This window comes from Stegastes partitus, unplaced genomic scaffold (genome assembly GCF_000690725.1).
Source record: "Stegastes partitus isolate 25-593 unplaced genomic scaffold, Stegastes_partitus-1.0.2 Scaffold257, whole genome shotgun sequence".
Classification (NCBI taxonomy): Eukaryota; Metazoa; Chordata; class Actinopteri; family Pomacentridae; genus Stegastes; species Stegastes partitus.
The window spans coordinates 496,390-506,810 of record NW_007577988.1 but is presented as its reverse complement, the minus strand read 5'-3'; the positions used below and the strand labels follow the sequence as shown (position 1 = coordinate 506,810).

The 10,421-nt window shown below is 39.4% G+C and overlaps 1 protein-coding gene across 1 annotated transcript in view; it reads right to left on the bottom strand.

Moving 5' to 3' along the window:
- LOC103357510 (protein phosphatase 1 regulatory subunit 1A) overlaps window positions 1–10,421 on the bottom strand; it is a 41,078-nt gene that overhangs the window by 8,781 nt on the left and 21,876 nt on the right. The window contains exons 3-6 of the mRNA XM_008282096.1: window positions 7,425–7,462; window positions 7,251–7,314; window positions 4,452–4,634; window positions 2,431–2,559 (exon numbers count right to left, since the gene is read on the bottom strand). Of these exons, the coding sequence (XP_008280318.1) occupies window positions 2,431–2,559; window positions 4,452–4,634; window positions 7,251–7,314; window positions 7,425–7,462 (414 nt within the window). The remainder of the gene's footprint in view (window positions 1–2,430; window positions 2,560–4,451; window positions 4,635–7,250; window positions 7,315–7,424; window positions 7,463–10,421) is intronic.

Genomic DNA, 10,421 nt, shown 5'->3' with positions numbered 1-10,421 from the left:
TCACTCACTCTACTGCACTGCCCACAGCACGGCCTGCCCGCCCCAGCCGCCCACAAGACCCACATCGCCGTCTCCACCTGGGTCAAGCTCCATCTTTGCACTTCTTCAACCTCTGTAATAAAACCATTTTTCCAACACTGTTTTCTCCTGAGAGTGTTTCTCTGCATGTGGGTCAAACAGCCTTAACATAGCCATGACAAGAATAATGTCGTCCCCTCCAGCTGTATGGCCGCGTCTGGGATGTTGTCATGGAGCCAGGTTTCTGTAAAACCAAACACAGAGCAGTCTCTCCATCTCTGGGGGTTTCTCTCAGCAAACGTAGCTCGTCCAGCTTGTTGTAGAGGGAACGGACATTGAAGAGAAGGAGCGACAGTCCTGCTGATCTGGAGGGGTTAGCCTTTAGCCTAGCATGGATTCCAGCTCTCTTCCCCTTCTTTTGTTTACGTTTGCACTTCCTTCTCTCTCGGGTAACTGCCGGCATAGTCTCCAATAGGACTCCGCGTTAGCGCCGCATGTCCAAATCACAACAGATCACCGTTCACTGTCCTGATGCCCAGCAAAGTCTTCCGGCTGCAAGTTTTGCAGCATGAAAGTCTGAGAGGGACAGGCAGGAAGCCACTGAAGGCCTAGGTGTAAAATGCACAGCCTGCCACTGATGTGGAGTGTTCTGGCAATTCATAGCCACAGCCTTCATCCATGATGGTTACATAAAGCACGATGAGACTCATAGTTTTCAGACTTTACATGTATGGTTGAAACCATCATGAACATCAAGACTTTGTAGTCAAAACATGTGCATTTTACATAACTAGAAGACAATTTACGCAAAACGAAAGTAAACAGTGTGCAAGTCGCTGGAGAGGGACTATGACTGCCATGACATCATAATGGAGCTGAGCTGAATCTCTTTGACAGCCTGGCTCTGCCCACCAGGCTGCTGCAGGTAAAGGCCTGCTCCGAACAGTCATTATCCACGCAGAGCTTAACAACTCTTTCTATGCAGTGTTATAATTATTTATGTTTCAAGCTATCATATATTCTGAATCTGTATTTCTCCACTGAACCTATGATCCTGGTTTGCTTTTTTTCTGCTGAGTACATTGCAAGTCCTTGAAGATAACATGGCCGGTGAGAACTGGTTCACATACTGGGAGACAGCAAAAACTCCTCTATTCTATCAGTTACTTCAGATAAACACCTTTTTGACAACACACACACTTTGTATTTGATCCAAGCAGTTTCTGTTTACATTTCAGTGAACTTGCACATGAACAGTGGTTATCCTGTTAACGTCACAGTAACTGGCCAATTAAACTTGGTTGCATACAAGTCCAACCTCTGTTTTTTCCAAGACCAGAAGCACAAACATTTGGGGAATTAATTATGCAGTGGGTCAGATAATATTAGCAAGCCCAGCTAAGAGATTTAGTACGTTCAAAACTGTGTTCCTCCAGGGCCAAGGAGAACATGATTAACAAGCTGAATTATTTTGCAGAGTTACAGGTTATGTTAGAAACAGTCCTGCTCAATATCAACTACTGTTAGTGGCCATGTCCTGTGTTTTATTAGAATTGGAGAGTTTAGATTGTAGTTTAGCAACTACAGACAAATTCATTAACAGTTATCTCTATTTTTCAAAACCTTTTTTGTAAGACTAAAAAATACCCTTTGACTATTCAAACATCCATCCATCCATTATCTATACACCACTTAATCCTCACTAGGGTCGCAGGGGGCTGGAGCCTATCGACTATATAAACATGAAAGCAAAGAATTTTAAATTAATTAGCCAACTGCAGCTGAAATGTGATCAACACAATCAACACTCTTCATCCGGATATGAAAATTTGCATTTGTCTGTGTTTGTTACTTTAAATAAATGCTTAATTTTCCACTAGTATCACCGTAGACTGCTTTTACAGCACAGGAATGGAACATTTTACAGGTGTAACAACAGTGACTAAGACAGACACAGCCACTCTGACATTGTATTGTATTTGTGAGACATCATAAATCCTAACACTTATAAAAAGCCACAAAGATCAATTACAGAGAGACTGAAAAGATAGAGAGCGAATAAAAAAACTGGAAGAGAAAAAACACTATTAAAAGCTACATTCCTGACAGCATATGCACCATAACAGCTCAACTCCACCAGAGAACAAATTTTTCCACTTTGGTGTGTAGCCGGCTCCCAGGGTATTTCAGCCACGGTGCTGCTCTGTGAAGTGTGGATCAAAGCCACTTCAGATGTTTGTTGACAAGCCATGATTACATGACACCGAGCCAAGGCCGCTCAACTGTTTAACATACCTAAATAAACCCTGTCTGGTGAACAGAGGATCAGGACTCCCTTGAGGGAAAGGCCATCAAGGAGCTGCAAGAGGCAAAGATTCCTGCATAAGTGAGTCTCTTCTGACTTATACGTACCTGCTTGTGCGTAGTTTTGTTGCGACGAGGGATCTGCTACATTGGCAACACTGGAACAATCCTCTTTCTCCTTGGAGAGAGGGCACTCGAGTCCACCTGCAGCCTCTAATAGACTCTCCCTCGAGAACTCTGCAGAGGTCATAGAGACAAATAGAGGACGAGGTAGAGGGGAAGATAGTCATACAATCAGATAGTCATCATAAATCTGACTTCACAAAGATCAAGGGACACACTTCATTACACAACCGTGCTGGTGAAATGCCAATATCTTCTCTTAAACATTACAAAATCAGTCCATCTTGACTCATCAATCAATGCTGCCTGACATTTGTTCCATGTTATTTGATTGAATTTTAAAGTCTAGTCTTTAAGTGAAGCCATACTTGATCAGGCTGGTGTTAGTGGTCATTGATTTTTTTTCCTGTGGCTTCCTCTTTGCTCCTTTCATCTGGACTGAGAACATAATTTGTTGCTCCTCTATGACGTGAACAATCCATACAGAACATGGTGACTATGTCATTTTGGAGTCAAGCTTTTCAGGCTTTTACACCACAAAAAAATATTAGTGTCCCAGTGAGTCAAAGTGAATTTTTTGGCACTGTGGTGTTATTGCCTCAGACAAACAACCCTGTCCACTCATGATGCATTAGTCCTGGGCAATTATTGAAGTGTGTACAGTATGTGCTGTACACTCAGGCCAACTCGCCACCTGCCATTACAGTGAATTATTTGGCCCGAGCTGCAGAGCTGACCTTTGTTTTTTGCCATTAGAAGTATAGCACTTGGCACAGAAATGAGATAGTCTCTGCCAAGGAGACAATTTGGCCATGATATTTTGGGAAACACACTTATTTTTGAGTGTAATTTGCACACCTCCATGTAAGAATTTGCTCATTAAAACAATGCATTTCGTTCATTCAATCCATACAAAAACCAAAATGTAAAAACACCTGATGTTTAACTACAAACTGCTCCTGGCTATGAAATAATCTGGCACACAGCCACTGTAAAAATAATTTTAAATTGTTTTTTTTTTCTTGACTTTGGACAGAACCAGGCTGACTGTTTTTTATTGTTTGTAGCTTCATATTCCCCAAACTGACATGAGTGCAGTAGTCTTTTCATCTGTCTCCTAGCAAGAAAGCGAATGAGCATACTTCCAAAAATGTCGATATTTTCCTTTGAATATTTTGCCCGTCCTCCAACCCTTCCCCAATGCCTTTGTTTTACACCTCCCCCCAAAACCTCATGCATTTACATACATCCCTTCCAGACATGCTCATGCTTCCTACCTCATTCTCTGCTTTTCTTTTCTCCCCCTTTCCCCTCTAACTCTACTCCCTTCTCTTCTGTTAATAAGCTGTATTTGTTATTCCTTGCACCTTCTTCTGCTTTTTATGGTACTATGCATTTGTCAAAGATCACATCAGACCTTCTTATCTGTCTCACATCCTTCCTTCACTGCATGCTCTCTTGTGTCTATCCTTTCATTCTTTATTTGTGTCTTCTCTTGACACAGATAGGTTTCAGCATGCAACCCTTTTGAATCATATTTGTTATATTGCCTATTGGCTGAAAATCCGAGTCTCCTGCACTTTTTTTCTTTTATTGCTACTTCTGCTCCATTACATCCCAAAGAGAAATCTCTCTCTCTCTTTTTTTTTAACCTCTACAATGTTCAGGTTAAGCTTTTACACTAAAAAACAAAAACAAAAATACAATAGGCTTGTAGCTTGTTGACAAAATATAATTTTCACAATCTTGGATTATCCTTTTTAGATTAGAAACCTGTTAGGAAAGGACAGTGTCTTGTGTTTGGTAGCTAAATGACCTGAATTCTATTGCTGAATTGTCATTTGACAAGTTACAGTTTCAGGTCGATAAAATCACTCAAAAACTTCATGCAAATGCAGGACGGATCTCATGTGACTCTTGTTCTTGTTCTATATCAGTTCTGTGGTAGATGTTTAGGGAGGTTTGTGTTGCTGAATAAGTGGCTGCACACAAGCCTCCAAACATACCCTCCATTTGGCAGCGCAGTTTCTCAAAGGCCTCTGCAGTGGCCTCGTCGTCGTGTGGGAGCTCCTCTCCGGTGGGAACAGAGTCGGGGCTAGGCCGGTCCGACAGGCAGCTCTCTGAGGAGCATTCGTCTCCAGCTCCCTGCTGCTGCCTGTACAGGTGGTGCTCTACCATGAACTGCAGCTCTGGGAGGGAGAAGAGTGGAGAATAGACCAAGATAAGAACAACAGAGAAATAAAGTTGAATAAGAGGAAAGAGGTAACATGGGAGGGAAGATTAGAGGAGAAAGGAGTGGGTTGGTAGGAATATTGAAGTGTGATGGGAAGATTCATCGGGGAGACGGGAGCAAAAAGAGGACAAGCAACAAAAGTAAAGTGGTGTGAGATGAAGGCAGCCAATGGGAGAAAAGAAGGGTTATGAATAGCACACAGGAAAGAAAGATGGAAGGAAGGGAGGGCCAGTGTAGGTGGAAATTCAACGAGAAATCCAACATGTAAAAAAAATACTGTAGGTTGAGCATTTTAATAAACTGGCAACATTTAATTAACCCCCTGCAACTGTCTGGAGTGAGGGGGCAGGTAAAGACACATCAGAGTGGAGATATGATTTCTTTAATCACCAGCTCCGGCCCCCTTCATCCGTGGTTTTATTAGTTTTAATCCCCTTGTAGTGGGAAACCAAAGCATACTTGCTGCCGCCAAGGTTTTCTCTAAGAAGTGACTCATTACCCTTACAACACTTTAGCTGTAAAACTAATTGAAAAATAAACATCCTAGAGCTTCAAATTTCGATTATCTTCACATTCCGGGTGTCTTGCTTGACTTTCTTTATTAGAAATTTGTTTATTCTCTCTTTTTCTACATATATTCTGTACAAAACTGTTTGTATTTTAATTGAATTATACACTTAACGTAGAATTTGCACTGCACTGCAACAACCTAAAGAAATATGAGGCATTTTAGTATGTTTCTTTAGGCGGTGCAGGACCCTATGCTAGAATCTGACCCACTTTTTAAATTAAAAACACAGAAAATTAGAGGAATTTTGATCAGAAAATGGGATGATGAGTCATCACTGAAGTGTGTGCAGCACTGATTGGCTCAGAGTTTGAAATAGGACACTCAGTTTCAAACTTGGCTATTTAACCACAGAAATTCATGTTAATTTGCATCTGAAAAACCTGCACTTGAAACACTTTAAAGACAAGAAACTGGACATACCAATGGCTTCATTTTTAGAAACCATAAATTAGATTTTTTTCGAAAATAATGGTTGCATGACTATATATAAGTTTAAACAGTTTTATAATGCTGTAATCTTTTTTTTTTTGCCTCAACATGATTCCACTGTAAGTGATTGTGGACAAAATCCCTTTTCTGTGCAAAGATTCATGCAAAAGTTCAGCTGATCCTAATATGATGCTTCAGCAGTCGGCGTTGTCTAAAAATTCAGTGGTTATCTTCCAAACCTGCAGTCTCCTTAGAGCCTTTCTTCATGTTTCATTATGTCCTTGCTGAGCAGTAACTGTAAAAAGCCTGTTTACCATGACCAAAGAGTGCTGCAACTGAGTTTATTTTTTAGATTGTGTCTCACAGGGTTTCTCACATTTTTTCATTGTGTGGTTTATTGCCTGGCTTTGTGGTTTCTTTGTCTTTGTAAAGAGCTTGAGCTGATTTGGGACTGTATGTGAGGGGTATACAATGGGGGGTTGGGGGGCACAACTGCTTGCTCAGAGGGAGTCCAAAGGTAACTTGGATTGCTGGGTTCTCTGGTTAAATTGCAAGGTCTTCACTTTACCATGTAAGCGCTATGTGATGACATATGTTGTAAACTGCGCTATACAAACAAAATCAAATCATCTAGCCCTGGTTGTTTCCCATATCGTGGGACTGTAGGTTGCAGAGGGTTCATTATTGCACTCTGTACCTATGTAATCTGGATTGTGTACAGTGAAGACCATTTAGCTGGTCTCCTTGTTCTTGTCTTCATACTGCATATTGTATTGTAAAATTGTAAATTCAAGGCTCTGCCGGGGGGTTGTGATCTCTGGGACTCTCTGTGTCATGCTTGCTCAGATTGTTCTAGAGCATCACTCGAGCAGAGTCACCGCCAAACTCAATGCATGTGATCCCAAATAATGGGTAAATCTGACGAGGTGTCCTGTCTGAACTTTACACATCTGATTAAACTTGACTTAGCTTGACTCTGATATCAGATGGATTGAGTTACTCACTTACGTTTGTTGTCCTTACAGCCTTTAGCACATGAATACTTGTGTAATTCTATGACACACTACAGCAAGATTTGACTAATTGTGATGATAACTGTTGGCCTTTATCAAACATATTTTTGTATTTCATCTTCTTCAGGACCGAGGACAGTCAGTTTGAGTTTTGAGACTCTTATATGAAATACAGTGGTAGAAGTTACAGGACAGGGTAATGGTTAACTGTAGTTTGGAGACACACGTTCTCCCCCAAAATCTTCATTATTTCCATATTTTTTGACAAAGTACCGCTACTCTGGTACTTTATCAGCAAGTTAAGATTTAAAAGCTATAGTTAACTGTGATAATACACCTGCAAAGCACTGAAGTACAGTACTTTTATTTTGCAGAAATAAAATGCATATCTATGTCTTACATGGAGCAGCAAAGACGCTACAGCATATAAAACTGAAATAGGAACAACAAAAACATGGCATTTGCTGTTGTTTAATGGTCACCAAAAGTGTGATCTAACACATAAAATGTCAACATCACACATAACAGAGTGTTGGTGGCTCGACTTATAATAGACTACCTTTCATCGTAGGTGTTCCTTTTTGCCCTTTTCGCCGCTGTCGAGGGGAGTTCAGCAAAGCTGCCTGTAAAATACCAACACTGAAAATCAGCAGGGCAGAGAGCATGACAACAGAAGAGATTCGTTTAATAGACATAAAGCTGATTTTGAAAAAAAGAGCACGAATTCAGTTACCTTGTATAACTGGTTTGGGAGACGATCTTCATCTATTTCTGTGAAAAAACCAAATAAGCAATTAAGTAGTGGTCACAATGAAACTATGAAAACAAGGAGAATAAAGCACATATGCAATGACCAGGCCGACATATGATATACTAGCTCTAACAAACTACACAAAAAAGTCCTACACACTGCAGTCTTGATACTGTTTTTAATAGCACAGTGTGCTGTAGCTGCTGTGTGTCCAGAGTAGAGTGGATCTAAGGTGACCTCCAGCCAGATGGTTATCTGACACACTACGAGCTCAAGCTTTGGAAAAGTATTCCATTTTTATCAAGCATTGTGGATGGTGTTATCTTATTTCTCACCATCTTCTATGAAGGAAAACAGAATCTCTTAAAATAATGGTTGCTGATCCACTCTATCATATTCCTAATAGACCCCATATACAGCCAGCAGCTGGTAACAGATAAACACTAAAACACTGTTTATGCAAAAACCCCTAAGGGGGAGTACATGTGAGGCATACTGAGGTGTACTGTGGAGCAGAGTTGATTTATATTACTAAAAGCAGCTACTGATGGAAAGCATATTTATTCAAATACGGTGTATAAAAGCAATACTGAGGCTCTCAATTTAATTTAGTTTAAAATTTTTAAATGTGCATATAAAATGCAATGCATTCTTCCACAGTAAGTTAAACCATCCAACAGTATTAAAGTTATTTACTTGGCAGCTGGCTACAACATTTAAGTGCAATTTGCAGGTTGCAGCATTGATGGCAGCATCCAAGTAGTACAAAACATGATAATGCAACACTAACTGAGTCCATTTTGACTGCACACTGAGGCCTTTGACCTTTTTATTGTAAGTACACTTTTCCTATAATCCTTTGGTGTTTTGTTTTTTTTTTCAATATATGTTTTTGGGCTTTTGCCTTTATTTAGAGCAGGAGAGAGAGGTAGGAAAGGGGGGGAGAAGAATGGGGAGAGACCTGCAGCAAAGGGTTGTGAGCGGGAGTCGAATCCACGAACCGCTGCATCGAGGAACTATCGCCCCTGTTCATGGGTCGCCCACTAAACTAGGTGAGCTATGGGGGCGCCCGATCCTTTGGTGTTTTTAATTGGATATTTCTTCCACTACACAAGCTGCAACAAGGTGTACAAACACAGGAGGAGAGATTTTATTTGCCTCTAAGTGAAAGGGAAGGTCCAACACAATATAAGAGTATGAAACTCATATGAGCTTCACTGGATGAAGAAAAGCTCAATAAAAAAAGTCAATATGTGGAAACATGACTCTGTGGTCACTACATGAAAGGACCAAAATAGAACAAAAAAATCTGACTGGAGTACAGTGAAACCATTAACTGTGATCAATAGTGAGTGCATTGAACACACATCCAAATAAACGTTTTACAGCCTTGAAACTTTTTTTCTAGGACACCACCTTGTTGCTTGGCAACCTATGCATCCCTCGGCACTGGGAAGGCATTGCGCGTGTGTTTCTGTGTGTGTGTGTGTGTGTGTGTGTGTGTGAACATGCATGCAAGAGAGCATGTGCATATATTATTCCTGCTTAAAAGCATAGCACTAGGCTGTTCAAAATGCCAGTGATGTGCTTGTCGCTTCATTTATCTCCTCTCTCTCTGCTCCAAACACAAATGCAGCAGTGTGTAAAAAATCTGACATAAAAGTGAATAAATTCCATTTTGTGAAGAATTTATTTTCATGCTGTTTGTGTCTACAGTGACGCTAAAACTTATTTTTAGCATCTCCCAGGAGTTGGAGAAGGTTCATACAACCGTTATGGATTTTGTTTCCAATCAATCCCAGGAAATGGGCCAGTCATGGACTGTCCTTCAAGTCAGCAGGAACAGCTTAAGAATTATGAACTGGTGCTTGACAGACAGATGTTAAACAGTCTGAAATTAGACTTTCATCCCACCAGTGCAAAAAAACAAAAACAGTAATGTGATATATTTTCCACAGCAAATAAAAAAAGTTTACGTGTTGAAACAAAGGCAAGAATTATCATAAACATATTCATGTTTAATAATAAGGATGAGAACATTTTCAAAAGATGAATGCATTTTATTTTAGTTCTGAACAAGTGAATCCATCTTTAAGGGGGAATTAAAACCTGTTGTACAAATTCAGAAATTCTAAACATTGTTTAAAAATACAGCTAATGAACTAATATGGATGTTTGATTATTTTTTGTCAAAATCACAGATAAAAAATAAATAAATTTTATGATATGAAATGGACATGATAAAGGTGCATAAACAACTTTGCGGTTTGGATTAAAGTTATTACTTCACTAACATGAAAGAAATGTTAAAGTTAAGGAATAATCATGTTTAACTGAGAATCATTCCATAATATTACTTAATACAATCTTTATTCATAATTGCTGCTACAGTAGGAACTTTGTTACATAAACAAATGTTGTTGCTGAAAGAATTTACCTCATACGTAAATGACATGTCAACATACACACTGTATGTATATGTAACTGTTAATTTACCTGTACTATACAGAGTGTGTAGCTGCTACATAATGTGTATTGTGTATTGAGCAATTTGGTTAGTGCAAAAGTCAAGTGTAAAAGCTCTGGCTTCAGCTTATACCTTTTCAGTCATTGCTATAATTACTATTATCATTATTTTGTAAGTTCAAGGTGTCATTTTTTATTTTTGAAGAACTCTTTTATTTTGTCTTTTTTATTTTTTTAGATATAGATAAGAAAAAGTTTTCAGTTCCAGTGAAGAGTTTACTGCCTGCTGTGATACAAAGGAGATGTTGTAATTAAGAAAACATGACCCTGGAAACATGGACGTAGAATAAGATGCACCACAGATGGAATCAACATGGAGCTTACGATTAATCCGGTGTCTCCTTAATATTACATATTGTCATTTAAAATGATGAATGCACTGTATTCGAAGATTTTAAATCTCAGAACAGCGAGCAGCTGTGTTTTAATTTGAGCAAGCAAAGTGGTTATTAT